The 19,463-nt window shown below is 42.4% G+C and overlaps 3 protein-coding genes across 5 annotated transcripts; 1 reads left to right on the plus strand and 2 right to left on the minus strand.

The window, feature by feature from the left end:
* Window positions 1-614: 614 nt before the first annotated feature.
* On the plus strand, window positions 615-5,149 carry heyl (hes related family bHLH transcription factor with YRPW motif like). The gene is made up of 5 exons (XM_023431033.2): window positions 615-1,172; window positions 3,296-3,362; window positions 3,470-3,553; window positions 3,679-3,760; window positions 3,999-5,149. Exons 1-5 carry the CDS (start codon window positions 1,093-1,095, stop codon window positions 4,679-4,681), a joined length of 996 nt encoding a protein of 331 aa, XP_023286801.1. The 5' UTR covers window positions 615-1,092; the 3' UTR covers window positions 4,682-5,149.
* A 3,379-nt stretch (window positions 5,150-8,528) lies between these two features.
* LOC111673270 (coagulation factor XI-like) lies at window positions 8,529-13,381 on the minus strand. Of its 3 annotated transcripts, none has more exons than XM_023430990.2 (10): window positions 13,228-13,381; window positions 12,943-13,073; window positions 12,664-12,820; window positions 12,209-12,318; window positions 11,944-12,106; window positions 11,369-11,487; window positions 11,159-11,291; window positions 10,874-10,980; window positions 10,377-10,536; window positions 8,529-10,216 (listed from the first exon to the last, which is right to left on the minus strand). In XM_023430990.2, exons 1-10 carry the CDS (start codon window positions 13,242-13,244, stop codon window positions 10,087-10,089), a joined length of 1,227 nt encoding a protein of 408 aa, XP_023286758.1. In that variant the 5' UTR covers window positions 13,245-13,381; the 3' UTR covers window positions 8,529-10,086. The 3 variants fall into 3 exon arrangements, with proteins under 3 accessions (XP_023286758.1, XP_023286756.1, XP_023286757.1); XM_023430988.2 differs by having other exon boundaries at window positions 12,943-13,092; window positions 13,228-13,356; XM_023430989.2 differs by having other exon boundaries at window positions 13,224-13,335.
* A 753-nt stretch (window positions 13,382-14,134) lies between these two features.
* On the minus strand, window positions 14,135-17,434 carry LOC111673313 (glutathione S-transferase A-like). The gene is made up of 6 exons (XM_023431052.2): window positions 17,196-17,434; window positions 16,790-16,855; window positions 16,470-16,575; window positions 15,513-15,631; window positions 14,561-14,646; window positions 14,135-14,455 (listed from the first exon to the last, which is right to left on the minus strand). Exons 1-6 carry the CDS (start codon window positions 17,361-17,363, stop codon window positions 14,323-14,325), a joined length of 678 nt encoding a protein of 225 aa, XP_023286820.1. The 5' UTR covers window positions 17,364-17,434; the 3' UTR covers window positions 14,135-14,322.
* Between the last annotated feature and the right edge of the window lie 2,029 nt (window positions 17,435-19,463).

The following is a 19,463-nucleotide window of genomic DNA, read 5'->3' on the forward strand; positions in this document are numbered from 1 at the left end:
AACCACTGAAAAGGCAAGATAATCTGTTCATCTTTTTCTTCATATTGTGGATCTCTCCAGATCACTGACAGCTGCGTAGGTCACAGGCTACTCATTTTTTTTTTTTAAATCACTGCACTAGTGTTTTCTCCCCCTGCTGTTTGTGTCACACACCGTACACACACACACACACACACACACACACACACACACACACACACACACACAAACACACACACAGTAGCTCAATAACTCCATTCTCCAAATCACCTGTGTGATTGTGTGAGAGTCAAATGTTGTGTACCGTCACACACTCCTCTGCAGATGATGGAGTGTTTTCACGGTCCATCATTCCCACACCTCACCCCTCTCCCTCCCCTCCTCCCCACTGCCATTGTTCTACAACGCAGTATAATTAAAGGAGCAGAAAGAGAAAGAAAGGAGGATAGAAAGAAAGACGGAAGGAGCGCAGGATGAGATTGGAGGCTAATTGACTGAGGATGACTGAGCAAAGGGGTGGAAAGATGGGGCCGGGGGGTGGGGAGGGAGGGAGGGAGGGAGAGTGACAAGCCAGGGACGGGCAGATTAAAGGGAGGGAGGAGGGACAGGGAGAGGAGGCGGGGGAGCCAAAACTGGCAACCCTGCCCCAACTGCCAAAGTCCTATTTTGTCATTGGGTGGCTGTGACAGAGAGAGGGAGCCAAGAGAGAAATAACAGAGAGCGAGAAAGCGAGAGACTATGCCAGTGATAGAGTAAAAGACTAAAGCAGCTTGTGAATTTTCTTAGTTGTCATGGGCCCTTGGGGGTCGATCAAGTGGCACCCCTAACTCACAGAGGGAAGGACAGAAGACACATGAAGAAACGACAACATCAACAACAAAAAAAACAAACTCAAGTGACAAGAAGTAACTAAGGACAACAAAGCTTTTATAAGTAACAGCATACGCAGTGTGAGGGGCACGCAGGGTGAGCAGAAGGGGAGACAGTCTTTAGTCTGGTGCCTCCACACAGCAGAGAGCAGCTGACAAGATCACCCAGATCCTTCAGTCCATCATCCATCCGTCCGTCCGTCCGTCCGTCCGTCTGTCCACCCAGTGAGAAAGGGACAGAGACATGAAGAGACCTCACGACTACAGCTCCCCAGACTCGGACACAGACGAGTTTATCGACGTGGGACAGGAAGACAGCTACTGGTGAGCATCCGCCAACCACACCTGAGTTTGTAAGACATGCTCTCCAATCACACCTTAAAGTAAAATTAGATGGCGTCCAGTTGTTATTGTAGTGCAAGACAAATTTGTTCAGTGAACTGTGAGCTTCACAGAGATTTTGACATCTGTCATGCACCAGACCAGCTGAGAGACTGCAGGGAAAGTTTCTAAGTCTCACGAGCTGATGTGGTTCATAAAACAGTAATGACAAATGACTGATCCCTACTCTTTAAAGGTTTTCTGCATTCAGATCAAATACCTTTGTAAATTATTGGTAAATTTATTTAAGTAATTTAACCTAACAAACCTGAGTTGTCAGTTTGAAGTTTAAACTTAAGGCCTGTGGCAGCAAATTTCCCGTATTAACTCATTCAGAAATATATATTCATTGCATTTTTCACTCTCTATGAAAATGTGTCATGTTTTTTTTTACATGCCCCTGTGAAAAAATGCAGAGGTTGGTATCATTCATTGCATGCATGACATTCATTACAGTGTGTATATTTTTTTTTAAATTATACAAGGCCTGTCATGCCTGAAGCATGGCTGAAGGCAAGAGCAGAATTTTCACTGTATCATAAATGTATTTAAGATAGAAAATATCTTCAGATCAAACACTTTTTTAAAAAGTCTTTTGAGTCAAGTTTTAAAATTAATTCATCAAATATTTTTCTATTAAACTATAATTGCAAATTGCTGCGATGTAGCTATATTAAACTTTTAATCCTTTCCGGTTCAGAAACTCTTTGATGTTGCAAAAAAGCAGAAAAACTGAATAATTAAACTGAATAATTAAATGGACACCAAAGCAACAGAGAGAGACAATCCTGCTTCAAATATATTGAGGATTTTATGACATTTTGCAGGAACATTCGAGGCACACTGTGTGCGACTGAATGCTGATATTTAATTTATTTTATATACTTCCTCTCTTCATTACGCAACATACAAACATTTTTGCTTTATTTGAGAGATTTAAGTCACCGTCAAAAACGCTGAAAGTTAGTTATTCTTTTCAGTTTGAATTGTATTAAGGTTGTGATCTTTCTTTGTCACAAATATATATAATTAATCATAGTTTTTCCATTATTTATATGCATGTAATTAAATATAAGTAGAGGGGATAATCTGGAAAATGCACAATTACAAATACAAATTGTTTTACCTGAAAGAAAATAAATCACTTGCACTTTTGCCTGCAAATGTGACCAACGATGCCATGCTGCTTACTGCAGCCTATTACATATAACTTGCTGCATTGTTGCAGAAAATATCTGATAAGCAGTAAAATGGCTGCACACACTTTTCAGTCATTATACAATTTTGCATTTTAGGTGCATTAGTCAAATTCTTTGGTTGGGAGCATGGAAATGTGGACGAAAGGGAATATTCATTAGAGTGTATTTCTCAGTGCATCTACATTACAGAAAAACACATTGACAGGAATATCGGTTACATCACAAGCACTCAGCACGCCAGTAACGCTGAAGACGGTTTGGATAAAATCAGATTGCCATGTGACATGCAAACAGAAGACAGTGAAGCCTTTTCAAGTCAGCCCCATCAAACATAAACCTAAACAAAAACACACAGCTAAATTGGCAGCCTTCACGTTCAACTCTAATAGAAACGCAATAAGTCTCTGGTGGGGCAGGGAACTCCGAGCTGACAGGCCTCTTTCTGGCCTATAAGATGAGAGTTCACAAACAAACACAATCCATATTGAGTGACTGTACTCGGAGGAGCTCACATCCCATGCTGCCATGTTGGAGCCCCATGTGAGCAAAAGCATCGCCCCGAGGCTATATAATCATCTTTCTAAAAGTGCTTTTCTCTCAGATGGAAAGGAGAACAGCATGTCATTTCACTGAAACTAATGTCCAGAAATGCATTTAACCAAAAACAATCTCGTCTTCCCTCCTCTCCCGGGCACTCCTTTGCCTTTCTGTGCCCAAAAAACAAATTAGATTGAAGGGAGCTGATGTGCCATCCTGCTCTGTGTCATATTAAGGAGGGTAATAATAACAATATGCAGGAGAATCAAAGTTACCATACCCCCCCTCCCCCCATCTCTCCCTCTCTTTTACTCTATCTCCATGGTACAGCCCAGTCACCGGGTCCATGTCTCCTGGCAGCGCCTCACAGATTCTGGCCCGAAAGAAGAGAAGAGGGGTGAGTGGATTATAACCTTGGATCTTAATCTTTTTAGAGCTGTCTTTTTTTCTTTTCTTTTTTCTTGGCTTGGCCCTAACTGTCCCTCTGCTCATCTTGTTTTGCAGATCATAGAGAAGAGGCGCAGAGACCGCATCAACCACAGCCTGTCAGAGCTCCGGAGACTTGTGCCCAGTGCCTTTGAGAAACAGGTAAATGCTTAAAAAAATCAAGCCTCGGTTTAAACTTATTCATTCTGACACAGTGACAGACGCAATAAACCAGCTTCATAAAATCTGATGCAACTGAGTGAAATGTTGCTCATTTTTCCCTGAAGGGTTCATCTAAGCTGGAGAAAGCAGAGATTCTGCAGATGACGGTGGACCACCTCAAACTGCTGCATGCCATGGGAGGAAAAGGTGAGTTTTTTTTTTTGCTTCCTTAAAATTCACTTTCGTTACACAACCTAGACACCAAAGGCCTTTGAAGTAACGCTGGAAAAGATCTAAAACTATCAAAAAGTAGACCACCATTTTGTTATCGTCCTCTTTTTTTAAACAAAAGATAAAACACCCAGCATGCACAGTATAATTTTCATGACTAACTGCATTCCATTACTGTTATTCAGCGCATGACTAAACTCTTTTTCTCTCTCAGGATACTTTGATGCGAGGGCCCTGGCAGTCGACTACAGGACCCTGGGTTTTAGGGAGTGTGTTGGGGAGGTGGTGCGATACCTCAGTTCCCTTGAGGGCGAGTCCCCGGACCCTATAGGAGCCCGCCTGGTCTCCCACCTCTCCCACTGTGCAAGTGAGCTAGACCCTCTCCTCTTACAGACGCCCCCAGCCTCTGCCCTGCCCTTCCCTCCTTGGCCGTGGGCGTCCTTCCCTCAGATCTCCCCCACCTCGCCGGCCTCCTCCTCACCTCCTTTCACCAATGGGCGAAGAGATCTTGCTCTGCTGGGGAGCTACCCATCGGCCGCCTCCCTTCGCCTCGCCCCCCTGGCTGGCTGCCAGCAGGGTGTGCCACCGCTCCTCGCGCCTACAGCTCTGGCCACCGTCCACAGGATGCCCGCCCTCGCAGCGTCCCCTGTCCTAGCCCCCTCCAGACCGACCCAGCCGTCCCCTCACTGCGCCACCAGGGCCTCGCCTCTTCCTATCCCCACCCCTTCCTCTTCCTCTCCTTCCACCTCCTCCTCCTCTACTTCATCATCTTCTGCTCCACCACAAATCTCTTTCAGGCCCTTTGCACCTCTGGGGTCTCCCACAGCCCAGCGCAGGGGCTTCAGCGGATCAGCTAAGGCGGCCCAGGGATGGGCGACTGAGATCGGAGCTTTCTGAGGCTCAACTCTAGTTTTGTTTTCCAAATGAACTCTGTACAGTGGACATGGAGCTCCCATGTGCACCATGTAGCAAATATGATCCCTTTGGAGAAAGAAGTATTGGACCTTTGATGACTGTGTCCACCTTTAAGGGACTCTAAAAGCCATATCAGACTATGGGTGAAGTTTTAGATAAACACAAACAATCATATATGATAAAAGAATGGAGGAATGTGAAGAAATAGATTTGAATAAATTTATGTTCATGATCTTGCTTGAGAAACACACACATAGAAGAGTGTCCAACAGAGCCATATACATATATATATTATATAATGCTCAACAGGGTGATGTTGAGTTTTCACTGATCTTTTAACTGTGATATTTGTTTGTTTTTTTCGAAAACATTTATACATTTGATTACCTTTTCCAACTCTGAAGAATGTTTGACAAAAATCTCTATAAAGACTAAGTGCCTTTACCTCTGTTCATGTTTTCCTCTGTGTGTTTTCTCTTTCAAATGCAAACATGCAATTGAAGTGACATAATGTGCCATCAATACAAATAGCAAAAAAAAAAAAAACCCAACAAAAATACAACGTGTTACCCACTTATCCATATTAGCCGTGTCTGCAATCACAGCTTGCATGTTCCCCAGCCATAACCCCCGACTGCATCTAAGCTGTCTCCAGTGAAGGCTGATGGGAGCCGCGGTCTTGTGGCTGCAGAGGATAAACATGGTGGGAGCTGGTGATGTTTTTGGGATGCCGCGGCGAGGCAAGCAGACCCATCGCTTTGCCCTCTAATTGGCAGTCCCCTGTAATTAACTTTGCCCTCGTATCAGCCTATGTATCTTCCTCTCCTCCGCCTGTCTCTCTACCATTCTTCCTCTCCAATCTTGTGGTACACCAGCGGATATCTTCTCTCCCTGTTTGTCTGCGTCTCTGTCTGCTCAACAATGGACAGACAGTGAAGACGAGGGCGAGAGGGAGGGATTGAGCGAGACTGAGAGACGGGAAAACAAAGAAAAAGATCTGAAGGGTTGTGGTTGGGTGACTGATTCGGCGTAGACGTTCAATAACAGGGTGGGAGGGAGGCAGGAGACAGGGTTACGGGGCAGATGAGAGGGACTGTGAAGGTTTAAGAGGGCAGGAAGGGAAATGTGTGAATCATAGAGAGTCGGCCAGCATGCGCAGGGTGCACACTAAGCCCCCGAACAATGATGAATGACAGTGGCAACAAGTTGTTTCTCAAGAAGATCAGAATAATTGTGCCGTGCTTCACCAAAACAGCTCTACGGGGATGAGAGAGCAGAGAAGAACCTTGTGTGTGTGTTTACTGTTGGAGAACGCTTTGATCTACTTCAGGATGCAATGTCTGTGGTCTGTGGTCCAAAAATGTGTGTGTTCCGCAAAGTGCATATTGTTTATTTGAGTGAGTGTGCTAGTGTGTGCTTAAGCCAGTCTCATGCGCTCGCTGCCCTCTTTGTGTGCCTTACTGAGTGTTTCGTTTATGTGGTGTTGTCTTGTGTGTGTGTGTGTGTGTGTGTGTGTGTGTGTGTGTGTAATGTGAGTCTTCAGGGCTGGCGTCAGGACTGAACCGCGGTGGCGGCGTGGCTCTCGTGCGAGGCCGGCCGGCGGTCGGACGGACGGTATGGTGGTGGAATGTTTGCGGAGGGTGCATACGTACGCACACGCGCACACACATGCACGCACGCTCGACACACGCACGCAAACACACATACACACACACACACACACACACACACACACACACAGTCAACACACAGGCTGGCTGGCACTATTCTAGCCTCTGAGTGGAGGAGCCAGAGTCACCACCACAGCTTCCAGGAAGGACAACCACAGTCACACTGCACTGGGTTTCCCACGGGGGAGGGGAGGCTGGAGGGAGCAGAGAGGAAGGAGGGAAGGGAAGGGAACGGCGGAGAAAGAAGGAGGGAAGTGCTGTGTGTATTTGTGTGTGTGTGTGTGTGTGGCAAGAGTGTACGGAGCAGACTAATGTTGTGGTTCAGAAGAAAAGAGGAGGGTTCTATATGCAGGGAGGAGGAGGGCAGAAGTGAGAGAAAAACAGGAAGCGAGAGAACATTTCCCCCCTGATGTGTAAATAAACTCATCCTTGTATTAGTGAAGAATTGTTTATTGGGTTATATGTGTGCAGTTTTTTTTTTGAAGCTCTGTCTGTGTGTGTGTGTGTGAGTGTGTGTGTGTGTGTGTGTGTGTGTAATCTTTAATTAGGTGTCACAATGTCAATTTTAAGACTACACCTGTCTTCAAATTGATCAAACCAAATAAAACATGTGAGCACTATTTCTAGGTACTTACTTATTGTCGTACCCGTTGTCACTGTTTCTCAGTGTGCAAGGATATAATGCACTTTTATCTCTGTTTGACAATATTAATGTTTGTGTGTGCGTGCATAAGGTGCAGACATACTTGTGTGCAGCCTCAGGCAAGGGATTGGGATCTGGTTAACCCCACTCTACATGGCTATTTCTAAAAGGCAGACAGATAAAGTTAGCGACTAGCAGCTAAAGAGCCACATATTTCCAAAAAGGAGCTAAAAGCAGAGTGATTAGACTTGATTTGTCAGGTGACCAGAAACATGACTCCAAATGAATGTTACTCTGTCTGCTAGATGATGTGAACATAAGCAACCGTTGGCTAACACATTTGTCATAAAAGCTTGCAGTGAAATGTCAGTGTTGTTTTTACAACTCTGCTGTGCTGCCAATAAAAGGGCTTTTGCTAAAAATAAGAAAAGACAGGAGAAGAAATAACTAAATGGCACAACTGCTTTCCACATTCCTAAAATTCTGCTATCATAACGCTAAACATCTTGTCTCAAAGACGTCTACTGTTTAATGGACTGTAAATGCTAAAAATGAACAGTTTGATGGGGCACCGTTAGCTTTTCAAAGCATCCAAAACACTTAGAAGATCTTGTGGTGATTGTCCCTTGACAAGAGCTTCGGCCACCGTGGCGTTTACAAGACGTCTGAGCAGCACTGAGTCTTCAGGGCAGATTGGAGGCTTCAGTGAGTCGCTGTCGGAAAGTGACAAGACAGGGTTCGCTGGTTAGCTTGCTAACCAGTAGAAGAAAAGGTGTGATAGATGCTGAACTCGTTTCTTCTAGAGTGGTAATTTAACAGTCATTTACGCTAACGTTGGCTATGTAGCGATAGCAAAACAAAAAGATAAATATGCAACTGTTCATATTAACATCAGCTTTGAACATAACAGGGTCGAGTAACGTACCAATATTATCTCTTCTTCTGTTTGAAGATATAAGTGCCACCATGTTCCAATCTTCTCAGTTGTCTTGAAGCCAGGAAAGACTCTTGAAGCACAGCAGCAGTCAAAGCAGATGAGCTGCGTGTGCATGTTGACCAAAACAGCTGTTTTTTAGTGCCTACATTTGTACTTGTGAACTATTTACATGACATGTCATTGTTTGCTGTGAAAAAGAAAAACAGGAAAACACTGTAATGGTGCTGTCAGGTCCTGGCTGCTGCATCTCAGGTTCTGTTGGCTGTTCAGAGTCCAGATTCATTAAGGGGTGATCGACCTTTTGCTGTGCCAGTGAAATAAAAAGCCTTTAGAAGCTTAATCCTCCATGACTGCATCCACAAAACAGTTAAATCTGAAAAAACATAATGTTCTTGTTTTGTTATGTTCTTCTATCCACACTAAGTGGTGTAGAGGTTAGGACAGTAGCAGTGGCTTATAAATATAGTTTGGTGACCTCTGCTGTCAAAACTAAATACTGCAGGTAATCAAGCAAGAACTGCAGGGACAAGGATGAAAATGTAATAAATGACAGTGGATTCAAAGAAATAGACAATGAAATTCACAGAAATATTTTAATATTATGTCTCAGGGGCTTGCAAGTGAGGAGAGGGGTTATAGACAAGGCAGAGACTGTGAGACTGGGCTCTCAATTCAAATAATGTAATTTATAGTGACATACGTGTACATTTACGGTTAAACAGACCTACATCACAGTATGTGCAACATGGTCTATGTGTGAACCATAAATCAAGAGTCTAAGGATAGAGGGTGTTCAGTATTGTGTCCTCACCAATATTCACTTGAACAGGGAAAGTGGTCTAAGACTTAAAGTCTGTGGATTCGAGAGGTGGACCAGGGTCACATTTTGGCACCATCTTCTAATAAAAGTAGTCCAGAGCAAGTCAATGAAGGTTTTACAATTGTATAGTTGATTTCAATAAAGTTTTCGGTCATCTGTGCTATGATGCCAGTAATTTGACTCTCCGAAGTATATGTATATCTGTTTCCGCCATCTGCTGGTGTAAACACGCTTCTGTAAATCGCAGCCCAACACCCTACTGCATCAACTTAGAAATTCTATTAACAAAGCTTTGAATGGATGAATTGAAACACAAGAAATGTGCAAAAATAAAGAGATGAAAAAAACTGTAACAAAATTGTAGCCTCCATCTGGCCATAGAGAGAACAAGAGAGCAACTTGGTCTGAGTCTCTGCTGCTGCAGTTGGCTTTGTAATAATCCCTGGAGAGAAGAGCTCCTTCCTGGCGTGCTTGTTCCTGCTGCAGATGCAGCTCCAGCTTCGTGAGTTCTCTCTTTGGCCCTGTTTCCTCTCTTTTGGTGGGGATGTTAAGGTTATATGGAATCTCATCTCTGACAGCTTGGTATTGGTTGCAAAGCTCACAGTAGGCTTCAGATGGTTTATGACCTCTGTGTCTATGAGGCTGCAGGCAAACAAGGCAATGTTTCCATCCTCCATCAGCCCCTCTCTAGACAGCCCAGCATGATATTGAGTGGCTGGCTCAGTTCCCAGCTCAGTTTGATTTCTTGCTTTGGATCCTCGAGACATTTGAGATTTTGGAGGAAGACTCGGTTTTTAGAGTATCCCTGCTGACTGCTGATCACTGTTGACAGGGGCTGAAGCAGGGGGAGGGAGCTGGGAAACAAGGTGTGGAGCAGCACTGTTGCAGGTCTGAGCCTCAGCTCTCTCCAGGCTAAAGGATGATTTACCATCACATTGTTAGGGCTGCTTCATCACAGACTGTGAACAGCCACCGATCTCCTTAGTTTATAATAATAATGATTATCATTATATTAGTATGATTACAAGTACTATTAGTAGTAGCTGTAGTTACAGTATGTGGTTGTAAAATCAAACTGTAGTGACTAACTTTCCAGGTAATTCGACTGGTAGCACACATGTACAGTACAGTATTATGTATTTCTACTAACCTTAAAAAATTACCTGTCGGATATTTGTTAAAATGACGATGCAACCATTATATCTTGTCATTTCTCTTAATTTGATAGACATTACATTTCTGCATGTGGTAGCTACCTTGTCAGTATCTCTGTAAATTACTACCAGTTATCTGTATGTGTGTTTCTGTGTGTGTGTTTCAACGTGTTTGTGTGTGTAGAGCACTCGACACACAGCTCTTCAGGGAGAAACCAGACACGACATTCTGCAGCTTGTTAACTCTGGGAGGAGCAGGCATGGTGATGACACGCTTGAGATAGCAGCGGCGCCTGGGACATGAAATCAACAACAGCTCGTAAATACAGCTGTAATCATTCAACTCTAAACTGGGTCTACAATAGTGTTTGATTGAGTTAAGTGTTACATGATTTCTGGTAAGAAGTATATGCATGAATGCAGGTTTGCATGTACACATAAAGAATACTGTACCTGTGAACAGGGTCCCTGAAGTTTTCATTGACGTAGGTGTAGAACTGGCAGTTAGGATCTGCAGAGCAGATCTTCTCACATGTGAATGGATCATTCATCAGTTCAAAGCGAATGTCAGAACCTTGGAAGTCCACTCCCTCATGTTGCACCTTCAGCCAGCCTGTAAGCAGAGAGACACACGGCTAATCTGCCCCTGCCGGCCAAACTACAGAAATACTACACCAACAATAAAGTGAAAGGATGGTTACATAAACATTCATATGAGCTAAATGATTCCATTCTTTGTCTTGTTAGATTATATAATAACCAAGTCTAAAATAAGAGTGTTTACCACATGCAATGTAAGGGCAAAAGTGGTTCAGTCATTAACTCATAATATGGGAACTGTGTACACTGTCTGTGTATAACTAAAGCAGTTCATAGATGGTCAGTGACCTGTGCATGTCTACTGGAGGTGTGACCGGTCTGACAGTTTTAGTGTTGTTGGCGATACATACTGTTATCCAGCTGACAGAAGTGCACTGGTAGCCCAGATGTGACTCCCTCTTTGGCTCTGATCACCATTTCATTTGGATTGTTCTTCAAAATACAGTGGAAATTATTACTGCAAAAATAATGAAAATATTATTAACCACCGTAGAAACTTTTCCAATATGCAGTAACTTAGCATTTTCTAATTTCGTTTTGTGCTGTCTTATTGGACAAAGTTTGTCTATTTGCCACATGAGAGAGAGAAAATAGTATTTGTTTCACTCTGAGAAAGTTTGTCAAACACACACTACCTGACAAATGAGAAGTATGTACAGCGTGGGTTAACAGAGCACAGTGCCTGACAGTGTTCAGCAGAGGCAGCGGGCAGCGTCTCCAAGTCGTTTCCTGGGATATCAGTCTTTGCAAAAAACTTGCTCTGACACGCTGGACAAAACACACGAAATACAATAAGGAAGTGTGCACAACAGGATGTTTTCCTGATGCTGCGACTGTTTGCCTACCTGGCGTAAAGTATTGAGTTATTTGTAAGTTGTGGGAGAATCCAGAGAATACACCAGCCTTTCTGTTTACAAGAGGAGTCCTTGGTCCCGTCCAACTGTATTTGAGGTGACATTTGAACCTGGAGCAGAACAAGAAATGACACCATGATTGAATGATAGAGCCGTGCTACGTCACTCCACCCTCCTGATGCCAGAGCACTGGATGGATTCACCCAAGTCACTAGTCATGAGGAAAACTACTCAGTCCGTGAAAACAGTCGTATGACATCTGTGGCTCTGGAGGAGTTTTGTCAAGTCTGAGAAAATAACCCAGATGATGTCACTGTGACATCACCAGGGTCAGCTTGGGCTTGGAGACAAAAAACATTGAACAGAAAGCCAGCATTATAAACTGTGGAGTAGGTGAAAGATGCTATCAAGCTGAATTATGGGAAAATGTAGGATAAGGATGTTTTGCGCTTGACCTCCGAGCCTTATTCTCCAGTTTATCTCATGACTTTACCTTTAACTACATGTCTTCAAAAGATGACAATGTGACTTAAGCTGCATAGTAACATTATGTTACCGAGTTTTACCTTATCTTCTCTGGTGTGAAGACGCCATTTACGAAAGTAAAGAACTGACAGTTAGGGTCCTGTGTGCAGACTCTCTGACACTCTTCATAGTCGGCTGTGAACAAGAATCTGTAGTCCGCCCCCAGGAAGTCCACGTTCTGGTACACCTGTGGCAGACAAGGATCTGGAAGACAAACAGCACAGCAGGTCGACAGAGAGCGTTAGACCCAGACATCACAAACTAATGAATGGTTTTTGTAATGGTTTAAAATGTTTGTGAACCTACTTGGCTGTGGGTTGCAGGGTTTGAGAGAAAAGCCAGAGGTGACACCGATAAGTGGAGTCTGGACTCTGGGCTGTCCAGAGGGAGTGGACTTCAGGTAGCAGTGGAAGTGCCTGCAGAGAGCGGCAGATTTAGACAAATTTATTAAAAAGGAAAAACAGAAATATCACGTTGACATAAATATTCAGACCCGTCGCTGTGACGCTTGAAATTTAGCTCAGTTGCCTCCCATTTCTTTTGATCATCATCCCCAAATCCAGATGTGCAAAGCTTGTCACGTCACACCTGAAAAGACTTGGGGCTGTAATCACTGCCAAAGGTGCTTCAACTAAGAACTCAGTAAAGGGTCTGAATACTTATGTCAACATGATATTTCAGTTTCTCCTTTTCAAAGAAATGTGCAAAAATTTCTAAAATTCTGTTCTCTATTTATCATTAAGGGGCAGACAGTGTCATACCTGTTATCTTTGGTCCAGTCAGCTCGAATATAACTAAAGAAAAGACAGGATGGGTGCTGGGTGCACAGCTGCTGACAGTGCTCCACATCAGGAGAGTAGAGAAATGTTATGTCTGTTCCCGGGAAATCCATGTTCTCCTGAAGCCCTCGACTGCATTCTGAAGAAACAGAAAAGAGCCACAGACACATTTTACATGCACAAATAGACACATATTAAACCACATGTGGTATTCAGTAAAGTAGGTAATTTAACGTGTAAAATATGTAGTGTATGTATTACCTTGACTGAAGGAGAGGCTGCAGAGAGAGAGCAGACCCACCAAAATCCAATGGGTTTGCATCTTCTTGGTTTTGCCGATGCTCTGCAGAGGAGAAGCTCGCTGAAGCACGACTGCAGTGGTGAATCTGCAACTGCACAACGGCCAAAGGGCTGTTTTGCAACATTTGTACATTTCAACTGATTGTTGACACAGTCAGTGATTGGATCTACTATTGGCAGCTTTACAATAACCAAGCAAATCAAACTTACAAGCTAAACGCTACAATGCTGACATTTCTTACCTACCTATACAGTCGGGCCATAGCTCAGCTTCACATTGGCAAAATGCTTGATGTTCTTCAGACATTTACTCAAATTTTACTTCCCAGCATTTATATACACTTAGTTCAAAAGTTCATAGTCCCATCCAAGGCGTTCAGTGATCTGGTTCCTGTTATGTAAGGGAGCTATGACCTTGCAGGTCTATTGGCTGAGTCCAGATTAAAATCAACATGTGGATGTTCTGGCAACAACAGACATGTGTATCCTATTTTGTAACTCGCTGAATCCTCTCCCAGAATTATAATGTCACTTCTTGTTCTTCTGCACGTATCATAATATGAGTGGGGATGAAACATTGTTTGGAGACCTGAAACTGGCAAGTCACATGCAGTGATAATGGTTTCATTTGCCTCCAGGGTCAAGGACATAACAGCTCAGTGAGATGATGATGCTAAAAACACCACAAGGGCTTTAACCCAGACAATGCATCTTTGTAGTCTTGGTATAAAAACCTTTAAAAACCCGTTTAAAAGTTCATGTTCGGTTTATACACTGTGTTGCAACTTGTCGGCCAAACAGGGAATGACAGGGAAACAGAAGGTCTAAAAACCAGAATGAGGATAAAACAAACCAAAGGACAGTGTAATCAGCAGTTGTTTATTTAAAAAAAAAAAAAAAAAAACTCTAAAAGGCGCAGGGATGAAAGTACATTTTTCACCTCAACCCCATAAAATAAGTTTCATCCCAACATCAAATTTGCTATTAGACATAAGGTATGATGCATATGGTTAAATATTTTGGTGTAGACCCTACAGTTATGGTTTAATGCCATTGCTCCTCCTTGCATAGACCTCAGTAAAACATCTTCCAGACAAAAGTGGGCTAAAGGAAGGCTCGGTGTAAACTGATATTGATATTAACAAAGGCAATATTGAAAGTTGCTTTTTATTGTTTTTTTCTTTAGAGCACAAAAGAAATATCTGTTGTTTAAGTCATGAACAAATCAAGTACAGTAACAGCAAATGCATATATTTCTTTAAAATGCAGGCAGGTAAAGTAGTGCAATACAAGGAGTGGTTATATATTACACAGCAGGAACAGGTCATGTGTTTTTGAACCTCAGAGATCCTTCAGAACGTCTTGTCCCTGTGGTTTCTCCAGCCAGGTAGGAGGCCAGGTGGCTTTGATGCTGGGGCGGTCCTTCAGAGAGTTATAGTACGCGGCCACCTTCGGGTAACGCTCTTCAGATAGTCTAGAGAATGAAGAAAAGTTATTACGCGTGCATTGCTTTTTCATTATCCTTACATTCATCTCGTAGCGCAGCGTAAGGTCATTTTCAGTAATTCAAACCACTTACCCAAAACGGAAGAGATAAGCAATGGTTGGATAAAGAGTCACATCAGCCAGTGAAAAGGTCTTTCCTGCCAGAAAAGAGCCTGAGACCTAGAAAGCAGCAGAGTTCAGGTCAAGTTCATGTCAACCAAGATACATATCAGCAGTGATGGGAGGGGTTATAGCTTGACTAACTGAACACTGCACGCACATTGTAGGCGAATGTGCATTAAAAGGAGTTTGACATTAAGCTTAATCACCAACACTGGAGACTAGCCTTCCTCTGTCGAAAGGAAACAACACGTTGCAGTCTCACTTTTCTTTGTCTCAGTCTGACTTCCTGGTTGGAGCGGCACATAGCTAACCCAATGCTGAACTACTTGTTGTTTTTACACAAAAAACAAAAAAAGGATATAAAGTGTTAATATGCTATCTTATGTGATGGTTGGCATATTTTGTTTCCTTTGGACGGATGCAAGCTGTTTCCAGTCTTTCCATTCTTTATGCTACGCTAAGCTATGCTAATTGTCTCCTGGTTCCAACTTCACATTTAACTTACAGGTGTGAGAGTGGTATTGATCTTCTCATCTAACTCTTGAATAAAAGGTAAATAAGCTAACAAACAATCTAGTGAATTATTCCTTTTGCAACCATTTTGAAAAGATTAAAGGTTATTTTTTGTGAATTGTAAACTGAAGTTTTAAAATTTTTTCCAGAGTTTCCAATTTTGTTCGTCTTATCTGAACTTTAAATATCGATTAAGAAAGAAAAACAAAGACTATACTACAAAGTGCTCGTGCTACTGGGCTGTTACAGAAAGCTTACAGAAGATCATTTTTATCTACCAGATCTAAGTGCAGCATCAGTTTATCAAGTACTGAGCTTGTGTCGCTTCAGTTGAAAGCCTGCCTCCGCAGCTCCGTCTTTTGTAAATGTCTTATGTGTCTGATGGTGTTGTATTTTATGTATGGATTTACCTTCTGCAGGTATCCCTCCCACATCTTGACCTCAGCACACAGAGCTTCTCTGTATCTCTTCACAGCAGAGTCGTGTCTCTCTCCCTCCGGGACCTTCCAGTTGTAGTAGATAACATCCCCTGAAAAAAATGTCAAACAAGCATTCAGCTTTGACAGAGGATGTATGACAACTATGAGACATATCGACAAAATCTATCCACACACAGTGCGGTGACTGATTGTTTTCATTTAATTTTAGCACCTACGGTTGGGGTCAGTGAAGACATTATTATTCAACATCAGTTTTAAACTGAAGACAGTACAAAAAGCTTAATGAAAGTTTAAAGCAGCAGAAAATGATATGTTCACATTATGCACAAGCTAAATGTACTTCATTGGAAATTCTGCTCTATTATTTTTGCATCCTTAAATACTCTGCCTCATGACTTCAGCTTTGCATGCAAGCCAGTCTGAGCATGTGATCCTTTGTGTGAATAACATGTGACCTCTCAACATCACTACCTGTTTTGAAGTTACACTTAATGCATTGGCTTAATTATGTGAATGTGCAGCTCATTAGTGCATGGCATGTGTTTTCAGCAGCTCAGGTCTCTCGAGGGGGGCAGAGCAGCTGATGTTCAGCTTCCTCTGAGGAGATTGACTGAAGACATGAAGTCTCTGGTTTAAAAGGTAGCAGATTGGTGTATGATGTTGCCAAGTGCAATGTAGGACAAAGTCCCAAAAGGCAGACCTCTGAATGGGAACAACAACTTAAGTCATAAAGCTGTATCAGAGAAAACGCTCTAGCAGCCTGGTTAGACATTAATAAGTCACTAAATCCAAGTGGTTCAAAAGTTGTTTGGAGGAACTAACATCTGATACCTCATCATTAAAATGCAGAATTTACGGGCTCAACAGGTTATTGCCTTTCCTTGCTAAACAGTGGTGAAATACTTTTGCATTTGAGGGTGAACATACCCATTTTCTGGTTGAGTGTGAAACCCTCGAACATGCGCTGGAACATCAGTGCCTGCTCAGCGGGGCAGTCAGGGATCAGCTTGTTTCCCTGGGACTTGAACTGACTCTGTTGTTGGAGAAATGAAAAGAGCAACTATTATGAACAGCTGCATGGAGCTCCGGTTTCTCTGCCTCTGCAGTATAAGGTTTCTGATTGTCTGCGGAGCATTGTTGAACACCGACAGCGCGTGGATTACTCCTACTTATTAACTCTCTGGTAGTATCTGGCTTCATTAAATTTCAAGTAGGCTCAAGTTCAGCACTTTGGCACAAGTTCTCACCTCCAGGTACATGCAGGCGCCGTAGGACTCATTCAGGACATAGTTCTTATGTTTGAAGGCAGGAAGCTTTAAGAAAGATAAAGTGGAATTAAAACTATTTAAAGTTTAAGCATTCTTATTGAACATATATCATTGTATTGTATTTAACCTCCTAGGACCTGGCGTCCACATATGTGGACCTCACATTTTTGGGTTCTCTAGACCACAATACTAACTTTTTCTCAACAAGGGCCTGGTGACCACATATGAGGATATTATACTGCCACTCAGTAATCGAAATTTAAAACTAATGTCCTCATATGTGGACATCATTTTCTCAGGTCCCAATCAGCCTATATTGCACAGAATAGAGCTCGGGTCTTAGGAGGTTAAGGAAATATACAGACTGACACCGGTCTGAACTTACCTGACCCCTGGGATTCATGTTCATGACCTCTGGTGACTTGTGCTCCATTTTCTCAAAGGAGAACATTTTTTGGTTGTAGCCCTGCAGGTTCTTCTCCTCCAGGGCAATCATCACCCTCCAGCAGGGAGGAGAGCCGGAGCCCCACAGCAGAGTCATGTCCTTGGCCATGGTTTCAGAGTGAACTGCTGCAACTGTCAGACTGAATGAGATGAGGAATGGTGGAGGGAGTGAAGAGTGAAGCCAGAGTGTGACAGAAACCTGGTTTTATAACAATCTACACTCCCTCCACATCCGGATTGGTGGAATTAAGTCCCATCCCATTTTTGTGTTATCAACAAAGACGTGTGACTCAAGACAGTTAAGATAGTTCACGCCCTGTCTAAGCATGTTAGTCCCCGCCCCGTCCCCTTCTGTAATTCAGTGTAGCATGATGTCTGATTAAAAGACATATGCATATTTTTCTTAACCGCACAGATCAGCTGATTGCATTATAATCTACTTAAATGAAGATAGAACATATCTAGTTGCTTGTACCAGCAAGAATTAGCAAAGCCAAATTTGTGGAGGAGTGTTTTCTCTTGCTTTGTATCGATACTCTTTGTTCTCATGTGCAGATCATGATATATAGGCAAAAAAGGAACATGAATCCAGCACTACAATTATGCAATTTTGAGCACAGATGGGAAGTTAAAAAAAATGACAGTTAGACACCGATGTTGCAACTAATAATCACACTATTCACTTAAGTCAGAACTATACATAGAAATATAGTTTTATGGTAAAAAAAAAAAGGCAAAATAGAAGATAAAACAATAAAAAAAAAAGGCTGGAAGAAAGTAGCTGTATCCCTGCTATGTTCCTTCAGTGATTTAAAGTTTTAAGTATGTGTTACTCATCCTCCAGGGTTTATAGGGATCTGATCATGACTGCAGTTTTTTCATATATGTCCCACTATTAATATTGTTTTGTATTATATTGATGCTTTAAGGTCGGTTTTTACTTTTTTGTAACTGTTTCTGCAGTAATTTGCTGTTTTCCTGTGGAGTCTGTGCTGCATCCTGAAGTTGGACACTCACAGTGACTCAGCATTCACCTCTGCACACACACACAGGCTAAACCAGTTCTGACTTCAGTCATGTAAACTAAACAAACAAATTTGTACTTAATGTAAATGACACCACCTTCCTAATTCATCCTCACATTTGAATAGAAAAACTGCGTACACACTGTTGACCTTGTTCACGTACATTTTGCAGCGTCTTTGTGCCTCTTTCTCTGAGTCAGTCTTTGAACCCTGGACGTTGTGTGTTTGAACAAATGACAACATCAACCACAGCTCTGTCAGGTATTTCACACAATGATCTCTTTGCTGTTTTGGTTTGCAGCTGCATTTAAAGACGACCTGTTGAATAAAAAGAAGCTGCCAAAGCCTCTTTCTTCCAGCGACACATTAAACCACAGACTAGCTTTACATTACTGCCGTTTCATTTTCCTTCTAAAGTTCTTTGTCATTGAAAAAAATGTGTCGATCAGTATGCACACACTGTCTTTGTTGAGTGTGAGCGTTTCCTGTCATTGTGCGTGACCCAGTTACTCAGTTTCATTCTGCATGACCAGAATGACTAGCTGGACACAGACATTTTCTGTTGGCAAAGCACGCACCGACACCAAGGCCACGGTGCACCACGACTAATAATACAACTTTTTCTAGAATTAATCAGATGCATTACTTGAAACATTTTAGCAAAAATATTCAATATGTTGGCTTGATGCCCCTTTTTCTCTTTTTTTCTCTTGCCCTGTGTACACAGGATGTCCGGACAGAAGAGTCACCGTGAACTGCTCTCATCAGGCCACTCTGAGTAAATACAGTCAAGGTTGAATAAATGGATGAACACAAAATTGTAATGGTTTTTGTTTTTAAAGTATAGGCTCTGTAGGAAGGATGGAGTTCTCTTATACATTTACATACTGACTTATTTCAACCTGCTGGTTACATGAGGCCTTTTTTGTTCAGGTCTGGTGTTTTCATTTTGGAATATCATAAATTTGGTTTTATAGGCTGATTGTTGGCATGTTATCATCAGCGCTGATTCACTGGCATTGTCATAAAGAGTGAGAACTGTGGCTATATGCGTGTACTGGTGCAGTGATACATATGAGTTTGAAAGTCGAGTGTGAGACTGTCAAATGTGCTTGTGCTTCCAGCTAACAGAGTGAAATGAAAATATGCTATTTTGATTAGATAGATGTTTTCATAGCTCTTAG

This window comes from Seriola lalandi, unplaced genomic scaffold, assembly GCF_002814215.2.
Source record: "Seriola lalandi dorsalis isolate HSWRI2012SDOR001 ecotype SW California unplaced genomic scaffold, Sedor1 jcf7180002054916, whole genome shotgun sequence".
In the NCBI taxonomy this organism is placed as follows: domain Eukaryota; kingdom Metazoa; phylum Chordata; class Actinopteri; order Carangiformes; family Carangidae; genus Seriola; species Seriola lalandi.

Excerpts from the sequence above, each read along its gene's own strand:
- heyl (XM_023431033.2), top strand. The coding sequence starts at position 1,093 with ATGAAGAGACCTCACGACTACAGCTCCCCAGACTCGGACACAGACGAG. Across the intron at positions 3,363-3,469 it reads CCCGAAAGAAGAGAAGAGGG|ATCATAGAGAAGAGGCGCAG; the intron begins GTGAGTGGATTA and ends CTTGTTTTGCAG. Across the intron at positions 3,554-3,678 it reads CCAGTGCCTTTGAGAAACAG|GGTTCATCTAAGCTGGAGAA; the intron begins GTAAATGCTTAA and ends TTTTCCCTGAAG.
- LOC111673270 (XM_023430988.2), bottom strand. The coding sequence starts at position 13,288 with ATGTCTGAAGAACATCAAGCATTTTGCCAATGTGAAGCTGAGCTATGG. Across the intron at positions 12,107-12,208 it reads ACCCTGCAACCCACAGCCAA|ATCCTTGTCTGCCACAGGTG; the intron begins GTAGGTTCACAA and ends TTTGTCTTCCAG. Across the intron at positions 10,537-10,873 it reads CTTCTGTCAGCTGGATAACA|GCTGGCTGAAGGTGCAACAT; the intron begins GTATGTATCGCC and ends CTCTGCTTACAG.
- LOC111673313 (XM_023431052.2), bottom strand. The coding sequence starts at position 17,363 with ATGGCCAAGGACATGACTCTGCTGTGGGGCTCCGGCTCTCCTCCCTGC. Across the intron at positions 15,632-16,469 it reads CACACTCAACCAGAAAATGG|GGGATGTTATCTACTACAAC; the intron begins GTATGTTCACCC and ends CATTTTTTTCAG. Across the intron at positions 14,647-15,512 it reads GGGAGGGATACCTGCAGAAG|GTCTCAGGCTCTTTTCTGGC; the intron begins GTAAATCCATAC and ends GCTGCTTTCTAG.